At 45.0% G+C, this 23,192-nt stretch overlaps 1 protein-coding gene across 1 annotated transcript in view; it reads right to left on the bottom strand.

Moving 5' to 3' along the window:
- The window catches only part of doc2b (double C2-like domains, beta), a 180,913-nt gene that overhangs the window by 9,279 nt on the left and 148,442 nt on the right, over positions 1-23,192 (bottom strand). Inside the window, exons 5-6 of the mRNA XM_080482677.1 lie at positions 20,899-21,008; positions 9,507-9,633 (exon numbers count right to left, since the gene is read on the bottom strand). Coding sequence (XP_080338803.1) covers positions 9,507-9,633; positions 20,899-21,008 — 237 coding nt within the window. The remainder of the gene's footprint in view (positions 1-9,506; positions 9,634-20,898; positions 21,009-23,192) is intronic.

A 23,192-nucleotide genomic window follows, 5' to 3' on the forward strand; every position in this document is an offset into this window, starting at 1 on the left:
ACTGAAAACTGCATCAGACACCAGATTGCAACCTGAGTCCTGAGTGAAGGAAGTGAACAGCAGCAACATCAGCACTTCCTTTGACTGATGTGCATTTTGAAAATCAGCAAGACCCTGATTGGCTGATTGATGCTTTCTCCAATGTCGATGAGGAGGTAATCGCCTCATCAGAATTAATTTGTCACGTTGGAAGAGAGAAGAAAAACACAACCTGCGTGATAAGAGTGACTTTCTTTCACTGATCAGCTCCAACTGAACAGAGCTACGAGTTAATACAAATACCTGTTCAGATCAACCAACCAACCAACCAACCAACCAGCCAGCCAGCCAGCCAGCCAGCCAGCCAACCATCCAACCAACCAACCAACCGACCAGCCAGCCAGCCAGCCAGCCAACCAACCATCCAACTAGCCAACCAACCAGCCAACCAACCAGCCAGCCAACCATCCAACCAACCAACCGACCAGCCAACCAACCAACCAACCAACCAACCAACCAACCAACCAACCAGCCAGCCAACCAACCATCCAACTAGCCAACCAACCAGCCAACCAACCAGCCAGCCAACCATCCAAGCCAACCATCCAACCATCCAACCAACCAACCGACCAGTCAACCAACCAACCAACCAACCAACCAACCAACCAACCAACCAACCAACCAACCAACCAACCAACCAACCAACCAACCAACCAACCAACCAACCAACCAACCAACCAGCCAGCCAGCCAACCAACCATCCAACTGGCCAACCAACCAGCCAACCAACCAGCCAGCCTGCCAGCCAGCCAACCATCCAACCAACCAACCGACCAGCCAGCCAACAATCCAACTAGCCAACCAACCAGCCAACCAACCGACCGACCAGCCAGCCAGCCAGCCAGCCAGCCAGCCAATCAGCCAGCTAACCAACCAACCATCCAACCAACCGACCGACCAGCCAGCCAGCCAGCCAACCATCCAACTAGCCAACCAACCAACCAACCAGCCAGCCAGCCAACCAACCATCCAACTAGCCAACCAACCAGCCAACCAACCAGCCAGCCTGCCAGCCAGCCAACCATCCAACCAACCAACCGACCAGCCAGCCAACCATCCAACTAGCCAACAAACCAGCCAACCAACCGACCAGCCGACCAACCAACCGACCAGCCAACAAGCCAACCAACCATCCAACCAACCAACCGACCAGCCAGCTATCTAACTAGCCAACCAACCAGCCAACCAACCGACCAGCCAGCCAGCCAGCCAGCCAGCCCCTGAAGTGTCCCCTAAAGTGCCTTCAGGGGACACTTGCACACTTTTTAGGGGGTCCCTACATCAGAGGTTTTACTATATATATATATATATATATATATATATATATATATATATATATTTGAACCAGAAAGTGGAAGCCTGAATAGCGAGCCTCGTATGAAACCCTCCATCTCTCTCACGCTTTAGTCACGCTGGATAAACTCAGTCAGACTGCCACTAGTGTCGGTCTGCAGACGACACCAAGCCTCACACATTCCCATCACACGAGAGGAAACCTGATCAAATGTGAGTTTGAGAGAAAAGTTGGACATTTTCTTAGGCGTGAAACCAGCAAAGACAGTGATCACAGCCACGTGGCCACAACGAGGAGGCTGCACTATCGCTGAGTGTTCTAGTGACACATCACTAATGAGATCCCTGCTTATGCTCAATCAGTCAATTATAAGTTCATAACTGCATTGGCTGTCATATCAGGTTCAGTCCACCATTCATCTCCCCTCTGTGTTCAGCTGAAGGCTCAGTTCTGCTCTGCATTTGCACCTAAACAAACATGAGCACTTGCAATGGTGGAAATGTCACTGCTGCCGTTATATGGCCTCGTGTTGGAACAAGCATTTTGTAACCGATCCAGCAAAGAGATTCATTTTCAGCAATCGACACGGTGACGGACCCAAGCGTTTTCAAAAAGTTAGGTCTTCGGTGGCTCAGAGCAACGTCATCATGGTAATGAACACCCAATATGCAACAAAAGTTTAGCATCTTCACTCGAAATTGTTTCAGTGAAAACAACGCCTGAAGTCACACAATCACCCAACTCTAGAAGTTCTTCAATTTTGATATTTTGCATCTCTTCCAGTGAGAAAAGCACAAAGTTCCAGATGTGAAAATGAGCAAACTGCAGGTCCCACAGAGCAGTTGGAGCTTTGTTTCTCTTCCTGGATTGTCGGCCTGTGACTTAGAAATCCAATTTACAGACCATATGAGTGCAGCTGCTGATTACATGAATATAGTCCCACTTTTCCCTCCTACTCAGCATTTATTCAACCACTATATATATATATATATGCTATTATCTGCAGAGGAAAATGCACAAAGGTTTAACAACTTCAAGCTTATCAGAAGCTTATGGATAGTGCCTGAGCAAATGTGTGTGTGGGTGTGCGTGTGCATGTGTGTGTGTGTGTGTGTGTGTGTGTGTGTGTGGTTGGTGGGTGTTTGGGGGAGGGGGTTACTGGGACTGGGACCTCCATCACTTCAGTTCAAGCTGTCTCCAGTTGATATCATTACGTATTTTACATTCTGTTTATTTATAAACTGCCATTAAATGTACATTTGTTATATTGGACTTTAGTAATTTTATTTAATTCTTCCATCATGAACATATCTTTAAATTTACACGGAAACATTCTGGTGGACAGACGGCCATGTTGGATTCGTCATTCATAAAAATAAAAAATGTCCCAAAAACCTCAATGAATACAGTAATAATAATTTTACTCATAAAAGTTCAAGTACTACAGAATACTAATTATTATATTAATGTGATTATTTGTTATTTCCAGCCATAAGAGTACTACATTACTACAGTACTTTGAGTATTTAGGCTCATAAATATGAAGAAAAAAGCTATTCAAATAGTACTGTGAGTAACTCTAATCTGTAACTAACATTCATGTGAGGCTCTGGGTGCAGATGACAGGATGAAGTACTGATTAGAGTCTAACTTCATTAATCCTGAGTCCTTTGCTCTTCCTCCAGTCGCTCCATTAATCTGCTCAAACACAAAACCAATTTACATACACAAATAGTGGCGTTTGCTCAGTGGCTCCCGGCTGATTGGACCGTCGCCTGCAGGGAAACTGTGGAGGATCTGCAGTGCTTCAATTTAATGCACGCTGCATTAAATAGAAGCAGACGCCTCAAAACATACGTCTGAGTACACAAAGCTGCAGAGCGGCAGCAAGGCAGCGACCGGCGCCGTGTCCGACTCCTGCCATCACACAGAGGTTACCACAGCAACAGACGGAGCGAGTAGGCTGAGTGAAGCAGGCGAGCCCATCGAACCTCGGAGCCAGCGATCAATAATAGTCACAAACTGTAAACCGGTCAGCGGTTCAATCGTACAGTGAACCTTTCTGAAACGAAAACTCTTCAGCCACATGTTTTCACCTGAATCGTCGCCATGTAAAGGACGCCTCGGGCTGCTTGAAAGCGCCCGACTCTTCTTTTTCTGGGATGAGAAAGTCACTCAGGTCCTGTGTGGACGCGACAAACTAAACTCATTCACTCACACACCAGCAGAGGTGTGTTTCTCTTTTCCTCAGGACTGTTGGATGTATTGACGGGGAATCGAACCGTTCACATTGGGATTAGGAGATAACGGGTTCTACCCACTGGGCAACTATCTTCAGGAGCACTGCAGAGGACATGTTGATAATCTCTTTAACGAGGGGAAAACCTGAAACGCTTAGAAAAGTCGAGCACAATCCTCCGGATGTGGAGCCTTGCATCTGAACTTTAGAAAACCTTTGAAGGTACGATCAGCTTCAGGAAGATGACATTTAAATGTTTGTGACAGACTCCACTTGTTTTTTTTATTAGATCCTCTTATTGGCTGATAGAAATTCAAAGGATGGAAAGTTACACGGGTGCTGTGATCCTTCTGATCACTTCTGAAAACTTTCCCATGAAGACTTTCTGTGAACGCTTTCAGTGGTCAACAACACTCTACGATACACTTCATCACTCCTGTGTCTCTTTCAGGATGTTTGGGTTAGTTTCTTTCTATTCTGGACGTAATGTTAATTCTTCTACATCAGTGAGAGGAACCAGAGGAACACCTCTTCCTTCACTTGTTCTGTTTGATCCAGCGAAAGAGTCTGAAACCAGAGAGGCATGTGTGGCTCTTTAATTACACAAATTTCAAGTGGAAACACAAAAACATCTGCCGCACCGTTTACAGGACAACGGTGCTCTGAGCCACTGAAAACACAAGTATTTTAAATCGCTCGGGCTCTGCCTCCTCGTTGAAGGTGGAACTGCTGCTCCTGGTCCCGGTCCTGGTCCCGGTCCTGGTCCCGGTCCTGGTCCCGGTCCTGGTCCCGGTCCTGGTCACCATGTTGGTAGTAACTAGTAGTTGTGCACATGCTCAGTAGAGACACTCAGAACAAGGTTTCCTCCATTGTGTCATGACTCCCAGTCCATATTCTCCTGGGACATGGTACTTTTATTTTGACAGTCACCGTATAACAATCCAACTTGGTGGTCTGTCCAATAGAACGTCCGTGCTCTCTCATTGTTTATGTTTAGAGCTCATTGTTCTCTGCTGAATGTGTGTGTGGTTTCATTATAAAACAAACAACAGCATCAACTAGTGGACCACCAAGCTAACTACATCATTTCCCATCTTCCTGCCAATGACAAGGATATACATTGTTTTGCAGTGTAAACTCCACTCTTGCTGGACAAGAAGTGGTGCAATAACAATAATAATCTATAAGAACGTATTTACTGTGTAAAATACATCCACCCTCATATTCTGTACATGTCCACACTTATAGGCACCGTGTGCATATTTTTCTATTATATTGTATCTTTATCTGCTTTTTTTAGTTCCTGCTATGTGTGCTTCTTTCTCTGTACTATCCTGCTGTACCACTACAAATTTCTCCACATGCGAGATAAATAAAGGGATATCTTATCTTATCTTAAACGTTTCTGAGAGGAAAACTCAAAAACAATGTGTTCCACTTGAAATCTAATATTCAAATGTTTTTTTAGAATCATATTCAAGACCAAGGTTTCATTGAATCATCATGCCGCTCCGGTTCCTCTCAGTCTCTCACCAAGCCTCCATCAATACTCCTGAACATGAGGCCTCTCTCTGGGTTTTACAACAGGAAATGTTTGTCTTCCACAAAGTGAGCTCGCAGGAATTGAGACTTCCATTTTTCACGTCAGTGACAAACTTAGCAGCATGTGTTTGACTGCCGCCCCTCTGCTGTGGATCTTCAGCTCAGTGACAACATTCTGCTGCTTCCAACACACACACACACACACACACACACACACACACACACACACACACACACACACACACACACACACACACACACACACACACACACACACACACACACACACACACACACACACACACACACACACACACGCACACACACACCAGCAGCTTCTCCAACATGGCTTCGCATGATTGTAATGAGGTGATAAAACAATCCAAACACACAATTACACCGATGTTTCTCCTCGTTTGGCAGCCGGCTGGGACACAAATCTGTGGCTCTGCTCGACAGTTAAGCCCCTCATTGTGGGACAGAGGGGGCAAGTCATGTATGACACACACTCCGCTCCAAGATTCATTGACGGGGGGGGGGGGGGGCTTTTTCACCGGAAAAAACCAGGTGCTAGTTCAGAGCCAGACCCAGATTTAGCACCAGTTCTTTGTCTTCCCAACGCCAAAGCCCCGGCCTATCGGGGGCTAAATGGGTGCTATGCTGCCGCCACATCATTGCTGGGCCAGAGCGGGACCAGAGCGGGACCTGACACGTCATCAGCTGGGGGCGGGGTTTCGCTACCGACGAGGTGAACCGGCATTCTGAAATCTACAGCGAACACGGAGCCCTGGAGTGGTTATAGAGAAAAAAATAATAATAACGTGTGGGAATGAGATAATAAGTCGCTCCCTGAAGTTAATAATACAAGGAAACGAGATAATTTAATGTGCGATTGCGGAGCCGTGGCTCTCGAGAGTGCTGGCGTGCTCCTGCGCTGTCCTGTCAGCTGTGTCGGATATATCATTTAGAAGCAGTTTTCAATTGTCGTTTTTTTCACTCTTTTCATGGTGGCATCATTGTAACTTGACTGCCATGTCTTGTATCGCGTTATGAGGACCGCAGGCTGAGGTCTGCGTTGTGCTCCGCCATGAGACGCTCCACTATTTTACCCATAGAACTTCTTTATAATGAAGCCAGACTTTGGTTCATCTGCATCTTAAAAACAAACTACATGCTACTGTGAATGAAAGCTTGGTGTTTTTAGCCATAAAATGTGCTTTTTAACGGAGAAGTCCAAAAACAAGAAAACAGGAACACTGGGAGGATGAGAGACGCTGGATGTCCAACACGAAGTACGAAGACGATCTGGCACAGACACACTGGGGGAGGGGGTTAATATACATGAGGAGATGAGACACAGGCCACATTTACATGCTCTACCTTAAAAAAAAAATAAAATCGTAATTTACATGGACCCGCATATACACCTGGTTCAGAGTTGCTATGAGTATGCCAAACCTGTAGGGGGTAGTAGTGTAGCGAGAAACATGAAGCCATGATAGCCAATCAGAATCCTGGAAAAAACACCACGTCACGAATTCTGACATAAATAGCCGCCTCACCCCTTTAGAATCAACCGGAGACACGGTTTTCATCCAGATCTCCACTGTGGCCGGAGTTTCCCACAATCATCGTTTGTGGTGAGTCGTAGCTGCATTTATGTGTAAATGCGTGGCCCAAACGCAGAGAAATATCACAGTTTTTTCAAATACCCGTGTACGTGTAAACGTGGCCACGGGTGGAACACATTGAGGTGATGACGTGAGGAGGAGACTGTGGCAGAGAGGTGATGAAGCCCCTGATGAGACTCAGGTGTGCGGCCTCACCTCTCTGCCCCTAAAGGAGGAGCCGCCCAGACACTCGGGGTGACGGGCGGAAAAAACTTATGCAGGACTGCAGAGTCAGCATATGAGAGTTTAGGTTTTGTGTTACTTTAATAAAAGAAAACCCTTGACTCGGTGCCTCTGTGGGTGAACCTGATGGTGGTATGCTCCACTGCTCCACTGGCTCCCCGTCGAACCCACAGAGCGCGGAGGTGCGCCCAGGAGCAGCGGCTCCACAGGCGACGGTGGAGGAGGCATGTGCTCGGCTGAAGGACTTCACCCGACTGCAGCAGGAGCAGGCTGCTCAGGATGAGCTGCAGCTCTCCTGCTGCAGAAGGACAAGCAAGCATGTCTCCTCAGTACGCTGCTGTCCTGGTGGGTCCTGGAGGACAGATCGGGCCCTGCGCTGGCTGAGCTGCCGCCGCCGTCCCGTGCCCTGGAAGGGGAGGAGGGGCGGGCGGCAAGTGTGGTGCGGCCGATCCAGGCTCTGCGGAAGAGGGCGCACTTCGCTGAAGGCCAGAATGGCGGCGGCGGCGAGCCGACAGACCTTCTCCGGGGGAAGAACAGCCGGGTAGGTCCGGTCCCGGCCCCGCGGACAAAGGCGGGGCCTCGACTGGACAGCGCGGTCCCCAAAGATGGCAGCAGCAGCAGCAGCAGCAGCAGTCGGGGCAACGGCCAAGTTCAAGGCAACACGGACGAGGTGGGCGGAGGTGACGGCCGAGTCCACGGCAGCGCAGACGAGGCGGGCGACGGCAACCACGACGAGGCGGGCGATGGCGTGTGTCTGCCGTGAGGGGGCGTGGCCTACGAGTTTGACAGCTTCTTCACGGAGTACAAACTCAAATTTTTTCCGGCAGCTGGCTGACGTCACAGCCGAACGTTTCTTCTTGTTCTTATGCGTTCTTATTGAAGTACGCAGAGGCCTTTCGACACACCAGGAGTGCTGACACGAACTAAAGCAAGACGGGCGTGAAAAAACACCAATAGAGCCACGAGGAGACGCAGTGTTTTCTTGCTCTTTGGTCTGCATCCGAGGTTCAGGCAAGACTAGATGGAGCGACCCGGATGAAACTGATGAATCCAGTACGTCTCCTCATTCCTGTATGCGCGCTGCCAGCGCTACATTGGTGAAACCATTGACGTACAACGTTTTGGAGTGACGTAATGACATGGCTCTCCGTTGACAATGGAAAAACAACCGGTTCTTTGGCGGTGCTCATTTAAAAACTGGCCCTGGCACCGGCCCTGAACCAGCACCGGGTTCTTTTTGGTGGAAAAGCCCTAAGTGAGGCCAACAGCTGTTCAGACTGAATGATGAGATGGTTTGAATGTGCTGTGATGAGGAAACACTAAAGAAATGAAGGCGCCGCCTCCTCCTCCAACCCTCCTCTTCCTCCTCCTCCTCCGTCCCCCCCTCCCCCTCCCGCAGGCCGTATGTTGCCGGTTTATCTTTCCTGAACGATTTTTCACATTTAGTGTCGATGGAGGTAAAAACACAGCTGGACTCGTCATGTAATCGCACCATTTCTGTTCTGGAGGAAATGAAAACATCTACTGCCAACACTCATTGTAACACCGGCACACATCTCTTTTTTTTTTTCTTCGTCACACCGCACACATTCACAGAGTGACAGTGAACTGAAGGAGGAAGACCCCAAAACACAACAAATGCTTTTATGTTTCCACTCTAAATGTTGTGGCGTGAACGGCCTCGATGAGGACAAACCCTGCTGGACACGCCCACTCTCTTGTCAAAGCACTGGGATGTAAAGTTGCTGCGGATATAAAGTAAAATAAGAATAAAACTGTCTGAAGGCATCATGCCTGTTCCAGTATTTTTGGAAGCTTTCCCTCACTCCTACACAGACAACAAAGAAACAGGAAGAGGCACAGCTCTGGTCTCCCAAAATGGACGGTCCACAAATACACTGCATGTCTTTAAAATGTGTGGGCTGTTTCCCGAGGATATTCAATCACAGTTCAATGACACTACAGTCCACTCCCCTGCTCTCATAACACATAATCCACTCCAGCAGCCCACTTCTGAGCTCCAGAACCACCGCTGCCATCCGTCATGCGGTTTAAAATGAGCCGGTGGATCCAGAGGGCTTCATCCCGTCTCCACCTGACGGACGGTGGAGGCTGAAGCATCAATCGTGTCCGTTAAATGATCTGCATGGTTCAGTTTATTGAAATGTCTGCACAAATATACCAGTTTATTAACCAGAAGTGACAATTTGGTAACATCCACGTTTCTGTCTGTCTCTTTAAATCTAAAAATTTTTACAATTTGTTTATTTTTTAACAGGAAAATATGAAAAAATTTGTAAAAAAGAATGTGAAAACTGTTGGTGACATAATTATCCACGTAGTGAACAAAGAAAACTATAAGTGATAATATTTCTGTGTTTACCGGCTTCTATACAGGCGTATGTGCACGTGGTGGTGTTTACATATAGACAGCGTGTGTGTGTGTGTGTGTGTGTGTGTGTGTGTGTGTGTGTGTGTGTGTGTGTGTGTGTGTGTGTGTGTGTGTGTGTGTGTGTGTGTGTGTGTGTGGCCGACTCACAGGTAGCTGCTTCTCCAGACAGTTGTTGAAGTTCTTCACTTGGTTGGGTTTGAGCTTCTTCAGAGGAATCCTCGTCTCCCCGATGAACTCGTTGTGGCGGAACTTGTCTTCATCACACACTGAAATCCTGCGAGGACGGAGAAGAAGTGAGACGAGAACAAACTGAAGGCTTTTGTTGCAGAGAGGAAGCATAAAATCATCTTCCACCCGCAGCCCATTAAGTTCGCTCACACCGGTTCAAATATCTCTGCAGCTCCTCCAGACCTGCACCAATCTAAACCTCCAGACCAGCACCAATCTAAACCTCCAGACCAGCACCAATCTAAACCTCCAGACCAGCAGCGCTCCAAACCAGTGCTCTAAACCTCCAGACCAGCAGCGCTCTAAACCTCCAGACCAGCAGCACTCTAAACCCTCAGACCAGTGCTCTAAACCTCCAGACCATCAGTGTTCAAAACCTCCAGACCAGCAGCGCTCTAAGCCTCCAGACCAGCAGCGCTCTAAACCTCCAGACCAGCAGCACTCTAAACCTCCAGACCAGAAATGCTCTAAACCTCCAGACCAGCGCTCTAAACCTACAGACCAGAAATGCTCTAAACCTCCAGACCAGCAGCACTCTAAACCTCCAGACCAGAAATGCTCTAAACCTCCAGACCAGCAGCGCTCTAAACCTCCAGACCAGCGCTCTAAACCTCCAGACCAGCAGCACTCTAAACCTCCAGACCAGCAGCGCTCTAAACCTCCAGACCAGCAGCGCTCTAAACCTCCAGACCAGCAGCACTCTAAACCTCCAGACCAGCAGTGCTCTAAACCTCCAGACCAGCAGCACTCTAAACCTCCAGACCAGCTCCAATCTAAACCTCCAGACCAGCAGCACTCTAAACCTCCAGACCAGCTCCAATCTAAACCTCCAGACCAGCAGCACTCTAAACCTCCAGACCAGCTCCAATCTAAACCTCCAGACCAGCAGCGCTCTTAACCTCCAGACGAGCGCTGGTCCAGCAGCTCCCTGATGCAGGGTTGAGGTCGTCACTACAACAGGAAGTGAAGGGATCATCAGGCTTTCCGGCCTGAAAGAAGCAAATATAAAATCCAGTTTGAACTGGATTGTGTCTGTGATGTTTGGTTTGATGAGCCTGTTTCCACCAAAACACAGAGATGAGGGTTCATGAAGAAACTACAAGAAAAATACAAGAAACAAATCAACAACAGATACTTCTTTCAAAACCAAAGCACAGTGTATTAAAACACACTATACTTCAGTATAGTACAGCGGTACCGTTAAATAATCACTGAGAAAATAGTTCCAGTGCCTTAATCTCCATACCTGCTGATGTAAATATTGTTGCACTTACTTCATTCTACATTTGTACAAAACGTAGGCATAGGTATATTGTTAAAATGTTGTGTATTGTTAAAATGTTTCATAGTAGAGAGTTTGTCTTTTTCTGTATAGAGTATTTTGCATTTTCTACTCCTTTTTCTCTGAATTTGTGGGATGAATGAAGTGTCATCTAATCTAATCTAATATTATAGTGTGGTGTGGTGTGGTATGGCTTGGTGTGGTATAGTGAAGCACAGTATAACACAGTAAAATATTTCAAACTACAGTATAGCATAATTTAGCAAAGTATAGTATAGTATAGTTCGGTAAAGTACAGTATAGTATGAGTATATTATGGTACAGTACAATGCAGCATAGCACAGTACAGTATAATACAGTGCAGTATGGTATAGCATAGTACAGTACTGGGTAGTATAGCATACAGTTTTATAGTACAGTACAGCATGGTATGGTATGGTATCATATATTGCGGTATGGTACAGTGCAGTACAGTACAGTGCAGTGCAGTGCAGTGCAGTACAGTACAGTGCAGTACAGTGCAGTACAGTACAGTGCAGTGCAGTGCAGTGCAGTACAGTGCGGTACAGTGCAGTATTTTTGGATGAGTTGCTGTTGTTACCCGTCTCTGCCACTCTAGTCGTCCTACTAACAGCTGAATGTGAGAACATTTCCAGGCTGGATTCATTGATCCGGTGGACAGTGGCGTTTCTAGATGTAAATACTTGGTGGGGCAAGATTTTGTTTCAGGTCGAGTGACACTACTGAATTCCAAAGTAAAGTGTGTGCCCAACTTTATACACAACAATATAACAAACATAAAAGTTTTAATCCCGTAAAAATGTTGAGCCTTGGAAATAGACGATCAAAAAAAAGTAAATTCAATAAAAAAAAATATACCAATGATGCGGTTTGAACCAGGCATTGTTGTTTTCGTCAACGACGACGATGATGAAATTATTTCGTTGACGCCCCTTTTTTTCATGACGATCACGAGACGGTGACGAGCTAAACACGTCTCTCTTATGACTAAAACGTGACGTTATACATGTGTGAGTTTTTGTTGAAACAACGAGACGGGACTAAAACCTCAGTGCGTGGCCTGTCAGACGTTCAAAATGCTTCACATTTCCTCCTATTGTCTGTGAAATCTGTCTGTCAAAAGCCGGCAATGCCGCCGCGGCTACTTCCTTGTTTTGTCGCGTCCACCACCGAGCAAGGCAGCGCACATTGAGCGGGAATTGAGTTGATTAATGTTAACCTGTCGAGGGAGCATGGCCGCGGCCTCATGGAAGGGGCCTGGTGGTGGGAGGGTACACTTTGGATACACATCCATTACCATCCATCGGAGAGAAAGAGCGAGTGCATTGTAGAGGGAGACGCTGGTAAATGTGGCGACAGACTAGGTGTAAAGAACACCACCAATCTGAAGCGGCACCTGAAGGCTTTCCACGCTGATATTTATTCGAAGATAAGTTACAACTCGCCCTCTTTACAAAGCATACATAATACACTCTTAATTGCTTTGGCAGGTCGAGTTACTCATCCATTGTTAAGATTTTGGGCATGTGTGTATTAGGGTTGTTCGATATACCGGTACTGTATTGGTATCACGGTACTGACACCTTTAAAACGATTGTTTCAGATAATTGTGCGGAAAACAGCGCTCCGGTTTCTTTTTTTATTCATATTTTATTTTACTTTTTAATTGCGATCCGGTTTACGAGAGGTGTGAAAAAAATGGCTGAGACTGGGTGCACGCGCGCTCCCGTGCTCTACCGAGAGATCCGCAATTGCGCTTCATACTCTACCTTATTTACCAACAACGTTCCTGGACACAACTTCAAAATAAAAGTCAAACAACGTATTTTCAAGACAATCTTCCTCCAACCGAGCTTGTACTTTGAAAAGAATACCGGATGCGCATGCGTAAATGACATGGCGTTTGCTTCCATGTGAGAGTGAGCATGCGTAACTGAATCAAACAACCCGTGGAAACTCTGTGAAAACAAATCGAGTGCATCACTAATGGAGCAGCAAAGAGCAAGAGTCTGGCGAAAGAGAGGAATAAAAGAGAGAGAGAGAGAGAGAGAGAGAGAGAGAGAGAGAGAGAGAGAGAGCGAGAGAGAGTGAGAGAGTGAGAGAGACATAAGGCAAACAATGGCTGCTGCTCCAGCCACAAGGCCGCAACTGTGTTCTCTTTTTATTTTGGGGGCGATGGTGGCTCAGCGGTAGAGTCGGTCGTCCAATAACTGGAGGGTTGGTGGTTCAAATCCCACTCTATCAAACGGTTATTGTGTCCTTGGGCAAGGCACTTTACCCACATTGCCTCCTATGAATGGGTATGAAAGGTGCCGTTGGTGCAAAATGGCAGCCACGCCTCTGTCAGCATGCCCCAAGGCAGCGGTGGCTACAACGTAGCTTAGCATCACTGGTGGGACTGGTGTGAATGAATAATGGTCTCTGTACGCACTTTGAGTCAGCTCGAAAAAAGTGCTATATAAATACAAGCCAATATTATTTATTTGGAAAAGTATCGACATTATCGAAATACATGGGATCGGTACCAAATGTTGGTATCGTTACAACACTAGTGTGTACTGTATGTTCATTGCACTTTTGAAAATTCTCAGTAATAAAGCCACAATTGACAAAGAAAGGATTCTGGTTATGTGATAGCTTTACGGTTCACGGTTGGTTTTATGAATTTTAACACCTGATACAACCTGTAAACCTTGACTCCAATTTCGAACATTTATTCAACTAAATTAATGTTAAAAGACTCATACGCTAAAAAAAAACCTGACTGAAGTTAGACTAAAACCGCTTTGAGTTTTCGTCGACTAAAACTATCACATTTTGAAATGACTAAAATATGACTGAAACTAATAAGCAGTTTCGTCCATAAGACTAAGACTTAGACTAAAACTAAGATGGCTGCCAAAAACAACACTGGAACCAGGTCATAGTGTTTCAAAGACGGTGTAGGTACCAGATCTGTCCGGGCTACCAGATCGGTCCGGGGCGGAGTTCGTGCCTGCGCCTGTCAAAGACGTCACACACAATATTATCTACGGCAATGCCATATTAACAAACTACATTATGGGCTGGATCGATCGATCGATCGATCGATCGATCGATAGATAGATTGATAAACATTTTCCTAAGAATTCTACCTTTGTCACTATGTCCAATATTATAATATTGTGTATGTATTTGGAAATATAATGAAAACAGTCACTTATCTCTACATTATACCTGTGCATTCCTTCTCATTCATGTGGCCACAATATTTATCATCAGTCTTGGAAAACATTCAGTTTATTGTTTCACCTGCTGGAGACATGAGAAACAGACTAAATGTCTCTGTCACCCATCACAGCTCTTTACAGAATTAAGTGGGTAAAGAAAGGACATTTCATAAAATCAGACGAAGCTCCAGCAGACACGTTCAGCCTCTAAACTCTCCTGAAGTTATACCAGGCAGATCACTGCTGCTTCGGGACATTCAGAGACATAAAACCACTCGTAGCGTCCTGTTCACCTCACACAGCCTTGTTAGCTTTTCACGGAGCTACGAAGCTAACTGTGAAAGCTAATGTTAGCTTCATACTGTGACGGGAGAAACTTATAGCCAGTAAAAATGCGAAACGCCGTCATAGCCAATCATAATGTGAAACGTCATCACCGCCCGCGGGTTCAAGCCCCGCCCCGGACAGCTCTGGTAGTTCAAGCGCATGCGCAAGCCCCGCCCCGGACAGATCTGGTACCTACACCGGCAGTTCAGCCACTCGACCACCAGTAAGGTACAAACTGATGAGATTCTTAAAATGTTCCTGTCACACAGTTTACAACTATTTACCTTAATTTTCTCTGCTAAAGTAAGCGTTTCAAACTCGTACTCGTAAATGATCGACCTAATAACTGCACCCAGAACCAACTGTGTTGCATGGTCCCACTACAGCGAGTTTGGTAAAATGTAGGCGGGGTTGTAGCATCATTACGCAACAATAGTAGCGCGAAGAGCACGGTCACGGCTCACGGCAGCTGCTGTTGCACGGTCGTCCGAAGCTGTCAGCTCCCTGCAGCCGCAGCTCAGCGGCCATGCAAAGCCGTGAGATTCCTTTATTTGTGGCACAGCGGAAAACTTTCTCAATCTGAACTGCAGCGTCCATCTCCTGCTGGATCTCCTCCTCTCCTGTTACTGAGAGGAGCGTCTGAACCTCACCAGAAGACCGCCGTGCTGTGGAGCGCCGACGTTTCAATGAACCCAGTCAACAAAAAACCAGTGTGTGCAAAGCAGCGTATGTGAACAGTAATCGGAATGTTTACGGCAGATAAGATATTTTAATATTGCGGACTTGAGCGATGCTCACTACAAAACACCGAAATAAATAACCTGTAATTACATTACTGAATGACATTGAGAGCCACACCACTCACAGTCATGGTTCTAAAAACCCATATATATATATATATATATATATATATATAGGTTTGTTTTTAGAACCATCACTTCACAAAATGTAACGACTCTAACCCTAACCCCTAGAACCATCACTGAATCACTGAATCACCGAAACATCCCGTAAACCCCCCCCCCCCCCCCCCCCCCCCAAAAAGCAAAAAAGCGGGCCGGCTCTTCCCCCACAGAGCGACTGACGACTCTCCTCGGTGCAAATTACAACACAGTGACGCTACGCGGCCACGTTAAAACAATAAAAAAAAGATACCTGTACCAGCCATATATATATGTGTGTATATGTGTGTGTGTGTGTGTGTGTGTGTGTGTGTGTGTGTGTGTGTGTGTGTGTGTGTGTGTGTGTGTGTGTGTGTGTGTGTGTATTTGAGTGTTGATCCCTGGTCTAAACTGTAGCATACTGTCTGTAGAAATACTGAGGTGATGGATCTTTACACTTGTGGCCATGGGAGTGATTGGAACTCCCGAATTCAGTGATTTGGAGAGTTGAATAAACACTTTTGCCAATATAGTGTAAGTACAATTTCATGTGTACAATACAGTTCAGTGCAATATATATGAGTATGATAAGTATGATGTATACTAATCATTAGAAAGTAGGACAGCACGTTATTGCGGTATGTAGAGTATATGTGTATCCTGCAGTGTTTGTAACTCAAAGCATAAAGAACTGGATGCGCACCACTTCCCAGAAAGATCCATATTCCTTTCTGCCATTTCATTATATTTATAATGAAAGTCAATTACAGGGCTGGGAGCAGAGGTAGATCTTGACTGAGTGCAGAGCGCGTCGCCGAGCGAGCGCTCCCAGCCCTGACGCAACACCATCAACACGCCGCTGCGTCTCCGTTTGTTTCTGGGGCTTTTCCCTGAATAATCAGCTGGCTGAGGCAGGGAAACAAGCAGGCGGCGGCCTGGGGGACGAGCAGCAGCGCCGGCGTGTCATCACACTCACTGTAATGGCAATAATAATAGCAATGATGTATCTGGAAAGCACACAGGAGCTGCAGGACTCTACTTTCCATTTCCAGACAGGAGCGAGCGGAGCGGCGCTGCTTAAAATGTGACGACTCTAACCCTAACCCACAATCGAACGTTTCTGTAAAATGGTTCATGGAGCTTCTGCCGGTGAAGAGATGGTTTTTTTTTGGGAGGCTCGTGTGCAAACGTCTGTCCAGTCAGATCCCGTCTCGGCTGCCTTCATTGTTGTTAAAGTGTTCAGCGTAGCAACGCTGCAGTTCTGCTCTGGAGAAAGAACCAGTAAACGACAGCAAAGTGCCTTTAGGAAGCTGATGCCGTAGCCTCGGGGTCCGTTCACACGGCAACAGAGCTTAGAGTCACGGAAAAAAGCTTTTTGAAAAGGCTCCGACTCAGTCACCGTGGAAACAGCGGAAACAGCGGAAACAGCGGAAACACTGCTCCTGGCTTTCAAAAACAACCAACAGCATGGGCCAACATGCTAACTACACCATTTTTTATTATTTCCGCCATTTTTGCGTGAATGGACATCGTTAGTAATACGTTGCCGTGTAGATGCAAAAGTTTTCGGAAACAAAAGGGCAAAAACGATGCGTTTTCACGCACTATCCACTACTTCATGAATGCCCGGGCATGCTAACTACATCGTTTTTGAAGATTTCCAAGTAAACACGAAACTTTTCTGAAACAATTCGTTTTTTCACTTGAAACATCGTCATGTCAACGGGACCTAAACCTATAAAGGAAATCTAAATTAGTCTCGTTGACCAATCAATGCTGATTTGTTTTTGGGTAAAACGGGATGTGGGATCACGTCACACCAGCATCAAGGTGCAAAGCATCGTGGAGTTGGTCCATTTACTGAATCTGATTTTTTTCCCCATAAAGCTGCAGATCGATCTGATCCGATCCGTTATTCTGCGTTCATGTAAACGATCTGAGTGTGAGTGATCACAGAGTGAAAATTACACAATATCTTATAATAAAGTCCACAAAAAAACAGCACCCACGAGTGGCCCAACAAGGAAACTACATTGTTTTCAACGTTCCTGCTGATTCTGTGTTGGATATCGTTTTCTAAACGTTGTAGACACAAACCTTTTCTGCAACGAAGCATTTTCAGCTGAAACGGTGAAGGGATGGCAAGTATTATGCTTAACTGAACTGCAATGATACTGCAAACGCCTGAAACAGGCAGTGGTCGAGACATCCGTTTCAGTTAGGTGAAACACCTGCAAGAGGCTCTTGCCAGGAAACCACAGTGTCCGTGAGATAAAACACCTGCAGGAAGCTCTTGCTGGGGAGTCACGGTGTCCTTGAGATAAGAACGACGAAAGAATTTTAGACTCATTAGTTTGCCTCGTTTGCTTCTCCGGGCGAAACAACACACACACACACACACACACACACACACACACACACACACACACACACACACACACACACACACACACACACACACACACACACACACACACACACACACACACACACACACAGTTTCATCAAACATGCAACGTCTGATTTAGCTTGAAAACAGACGTCAAAATCCAAAATTGACCGTTTACGAAAAGACAAACCCAAAGTCGGGGCGAGGCCTACGCCCAGAAGAAAACTGGGAGTCCCGGGAAGTTCTGGACACTTTTTGGGTGTCCTCCTGCGTGAGTTCTCTTGGTGTCCAGCGCTGCTCATTGCATTTGGCTACATCTACTCAAATAAATGGTAAAACGTATCTTGCTGTCTTGAGACTCTTTTAGACAACCAAGTTCAGGATCAACGAACCGGGAGGAACCAGCAGGCCCAAGGCCGGGTTCCAACAATGGTGTAAAGGGAGCCTCAGTTGGGGTTTGATGCTTCTGGTTCTTCGTCAGAATCGTAGCTCTCTTGAGCTCCTCTGTAATCCTCCCAGCAGAAAAGACAGTTTTCTCTCAGTTTTCTCCACTTTGTGACATCTTCCCGGCCAGTTGTGGCTCCTGGGCTTTATTCTTTATTGGGTTTTAACAAAACCTTTTAATACATTTAACAAGGTATATAACAGTCAAACTATAGAATAATCCACTTCCCCCAACCCAAAGGGAACCAAAAATAAATAAATAAATAAAAAAAAAAAAACCTGGGTAACGACATTACATAATCATATACAGCTTCGTATCACATGGTTGAGGTATCATCAGTTAGAGACATAACACCTTCAAGTTTCCAGAGTTTCCTCAACTTCACAGGTCTCTAAGAATGAAAGAAAGGGATTCCAGATCTCTCTGAATTTGGCTGATTTCTTATTTATTGTGTATGTTAACTTTTCAAGGACAAGGCATGCTGATAGTTCTTTGACCCAACGACTTACTGAAGGTCTCTTGATGTCTTTCCAGCAAAGAGACCTCAAGTGTGTAGCTTGGACTAAACATAAGTCAGTAATTTCTTCTCTTTGTTTTTCAGCATACAATCCTTTGGATATCGATTAAGAATACAGAGTGCAGGACAGTCCGGTACTGGATTCAGGGTCATCTGAGAAATGCATTTTATAACTTCATTCCAGAACTCTTGTATCTCAGGACAGTCCCACAGACAGTGTATTAAGGTGCCTTTTTCAGCATTGCCTTTAACACAGATATCAGGACTATTTGGATTTGTCTTATTCAGTCTATCCGGAGTAATATAAATTCTGATAATCCAGTTATATTGAATCAGTCTAAGATGGGTACTGACTGTCAGGAGTTGAGCTTTCGAGCACACCTCTGTCCAGTCCTCCTCCGGGATATCTTTTTGCAAGTCAGTTACCCATTGAGTTTTCCTGTGCTCAGTAGAGTCTTTATGGTGTTTCACCAGTATATTACAGAGTAATGGATATCTGACCCTTGCCAGTACAATTATTCACTGCTAGGTTTTCTAATATGGACAAAGGGGATTGTTAATAGGAGTGCATCTGTGCATAAACAAAACTTCTCAACTGTAAATATTTAAATAAGTGTGTCCGAGGAATATCATATTAATTTCTTCAAATTGAGCTAGTTTGCCTTCCTTATATAGATCCATAACTTTACAAATGCCCTTTGTTGCCCACATTTTAAAACCTTGGTCTTTTCTGCCAGGAGAGAAGTTGGTTAACCCTAAACCTAACCCCCCTTGTGCCAGATATTAATTTTGTTTCTCAAAAAAGGGTTATCATTAGGGATGTCCCGATCACACTTTTTGGCCCCCGATACCGATCCGATTTTTCAGAATTGAGTATCGGCCAATACCGATACTTTCCCGATCCGATACTTACATTGCTATTGCAAATATACTCAACAGTCTATTTTTGGAGCAAGTAAGATGTCTGAAGCTAAAAGCACTATTGGCAGAAGCTTTGTTTAGCTAGAAATTCTTGTAAAACTCACTTATTGAATCAAAATTCTTCTCAGAATGACTTAAGAACTTATTTAAACTTTATTCAGTCAGAACAACAAAAAACCCAGTTACACTCTGCAGTCTTGTTTCTCTTATTTATGTTAACTTAAACAACTTCACCTGGATTTTGTGGCAAATAAATTTTTTTTTAAATGAAACCCAGTGAATCAGTTTAACATATAAAGTATAAAAACTACAACATAAACAATATTCAGGAAAACCAATCAGAAAAACCCAATTCCACTTCAAAGTGTCTTTGGCTGGTTGGGTTGAAAATAAGTAAAAAAAAAAGTGCAAATACAAAAATAAAAATAAATAAATAAATCTTAAACATAAATACTCTGAGACTCCATGTAACTTCTTTGTGTATTAAATTTCAGTTTACCTTAAAGCAGTATGAGAGGTTTGACCTGAATGTCACTAAACATTTACATTTCAATGTGAATTATAAACACTTCAATCCACTTCAAAGTGGTAAAACCTGTTTGACAAAAGTACTCTGAACATAGTACTCTCAAGAACTTATTCAGAATATCTCAGTCTCCCTTCAAACTAGAGGAACCTTCTGGGTTCTTTTCTTCACCATATCGCTCCCCTGTGGGGACTGATCCTTTATTTTGAAGTGGAGAGTTTGCTGCTTCGGTACGGCTTTCTCTTTAGTTGTTGTTGTAAACTGAGCGTACGCCGCCGCATGTTTACTTTTTAGATGTCTTATCAAATTAGTTGTGTTGAACGAAGCTCTGGTGCTCCACCTCTCAGGACTGTGGTGAAGCAAATAGTCCAACTGGCCTCTGGACTGGTTTGGTTATCAACCTTAAAATCCCTCCAGACTGCTGGTTTATCCTCTCAATGGCTTCAGGCTTCTAACCTCAGTTTACAGCAGGTCGCACACGGGGCTTGCTTTACGGCAGCTGACGTGAACATTTTTTATTTTTATTTTTTTTAAGATCGGCGGGGTGATCGGCTGGATTTGCCGATTCCCGGTCACTCACAAATCACCAATATCTGCTCTGTCACCAAGATCTGATCGGCACAAGGCAGATCACATGACTGTGGAGTCACAAAGAAACCCCGGGATGGAATCAGGGTACTCTCACTGTGAGAGTAGCGAGTGGTTGTCATCACGTGGACGTCCTCGCCCGACTCAGTTACTCGTCAGCTATGTTTACCTTCCACCCATCTTCTAGCAGTCTATGGTTCCGTACCTGAGCGTTTTCCGGACCATGTCCTCGTCTGTGATGCCGTAGTAGGTCAGCGTCTCGCTCCACACGGGGTTGAGTGTGTTGTGCAGCGTCTTGGTTCGAAGCTTATTGGCCTGGAAGACAAAGAAATATGCAGAGTTGAGTTCACGGTTTAGCGAGCGTCCTCCGTCAGCTGTCGCCTTGATTGAAATGCAGCTGGGAATCACGCAAACACCCTTGAAAATGTACAAAAGCCGTGAAAATGTGTTGACGGCACTCGTGCGACCACTGGCTCAGAGCGGCGCTTCACGAGAAGTGACAAGTGTTGAGCGAGGAAGAGACAGTGATCCCACTGCAGCCAGGAGACACTCGGCACCAGGTCAAGCTTCACACAGCTGTGAGGATCAGCTGCAGCGCTGAAGCTCCAAGGAAACACTCAGAAGTACTGCATGTTGTGTTTCTATGAACAATACATCAGAATGGCAAAGCGTTTGGATCTGTAAAGTGGCTGTAAATCTACCAAAGCCAACAAGTTTTCTCTACTTGCTACAAACCTGTTGAGTTTAGCAGTTCAAGGTTCCACCACAAGGTGGTGCCTAGAGTCACTGAAATAATCGGTAGGAGGAATAATAAACACAATAATGTTCAGATTGTTTTACCAGGTCTGATTTTATTACTGGATCTGTTCTCACCTGGTCTGAGAATGAAAGTGAAAACTTAGGCAACGTTTCACACAATGACAAATGAAAACAAATTGTTTTTGCGTTTTCATTTCAGAAAAGTTTTGCTTGTAGGCAGCAGTGTAACGAACAGGCAGTTTGTTCCTCACTTAAGCACTCACAACACTTTATTCCAGCACTTTAAATGTTCACCAGCACTTTGAGTAGCACACAGCACTTAAAGATGACGCTATTTGCACTAATAAATGAATTTTGCACACAACTGTTGTTTTTAACTTTGATATTGACTCTTCTGTTGCCGTCCATAGATCCGGTCGTCTGTGGAGGCAACGCAACAATTAGTTGATACATTGACCATTGTGATATATATATATATATATATGTGTGTATTTAAGACTGGCTGGTTCTTTAAGTTCTTTAGTGTGTGCTGGGAATGTTTTTAGATGGTTCCGGTCTGAACCAAGAGGAGGAGCAAGTGGGGGGTGTTACACATACTGTAGTTTAAGCAGAGTTTAGGATTTACTGTATTATTCAGGTGTTTGGTTTTTAGATTTATTAGTTAATATGGGTTTTCTTTCATTAACTTATAGTTATGGTTTTGGTTGGGAGGATTTTAACTTAGTTTTATGAAACTAATGTTACCTTTTATCACCTGTAGAGTTTTTAATGGTTTCACCCAGGTGAGTGGACTGTATTTAAGGCGCCTTGGAACATCATTCATGGTTCTCCGTCATCTCTTTGTCACTCACTGTTCAAACCGCTCTCTAGGGCCATAACCGAGATCCGAGGCTTAAAGGCAACTTTCTGAAAACGGTGGAGTTTCCATGCTGAGCCACTAGTGGGAGCTGTTGTTTGTTTTTGTAATGAAACCACACACACACACATGCAGCAGAGAACAATGGGGCACTAAACATTAACGGGAGAACACAGACATTCTAGTGGACAGACCACCAAGTTGGATCGTTATGACCATGACTGTCAAAATAAAAGTACTAAGTTGGATTATTTTAGATTTTTGATTGATTGAGATATTTATTTTGAATATATATACCATATATATAAACATACATATACATATACACATACACATACATAGACACACATACATACATACATACATACATACATACAGCAGAGAACACTGAACTCTAAACGTTAACAATGGGAGAACACGGACATTCTAGTGGACAGACCACCAAGTTGGATTGTTATTACGGTGACTGTCAGAATAAAACTACCAAGTTGGATTGTCATTACTGTGGCTGTCAAAATAAAACTACCAAGTCCCAGGAGAATATTGACTGGGAGTCATGACAGCACTTGAAACATGGCCTGGGTTTGAGAGTATTTTAGTATCAGATTGGTAAAATTGTTTTCATATTGATCAAATGATCACGAATGGGGATATTTCAGTATTTGCGCTGGTCAGGTGATTTTAATGTTTTGGCTTTGATCAGCTTCAATAAACACTGACGTACATCCAGGGTTCTAAACAACCAACATCCTTACGTTGTTTGGAATTCTGTGAAAACGAGCAACGCCGAAGGAAATCCTGGGAGACCGGCGTCAAGGGGAGGAGAACAGGGCGAGGAGGTTGAGGAGGTGAGGAGACAAGGAGAGGCCGGGGCGAGGCGACGG

This window comes from Lipophrys pholis, assembly GCF_963383615.2.
Source record: "Lipophrys pholis genome assembly, chromosome: 16".
In the NCBI taxonomy this organism is placed as follows: Eukaryota; Metazoa; Chordata; class Actinopteri; order Blenniiformes; family Blenniidae; genus Lipophrys; species Lipophrys pholis.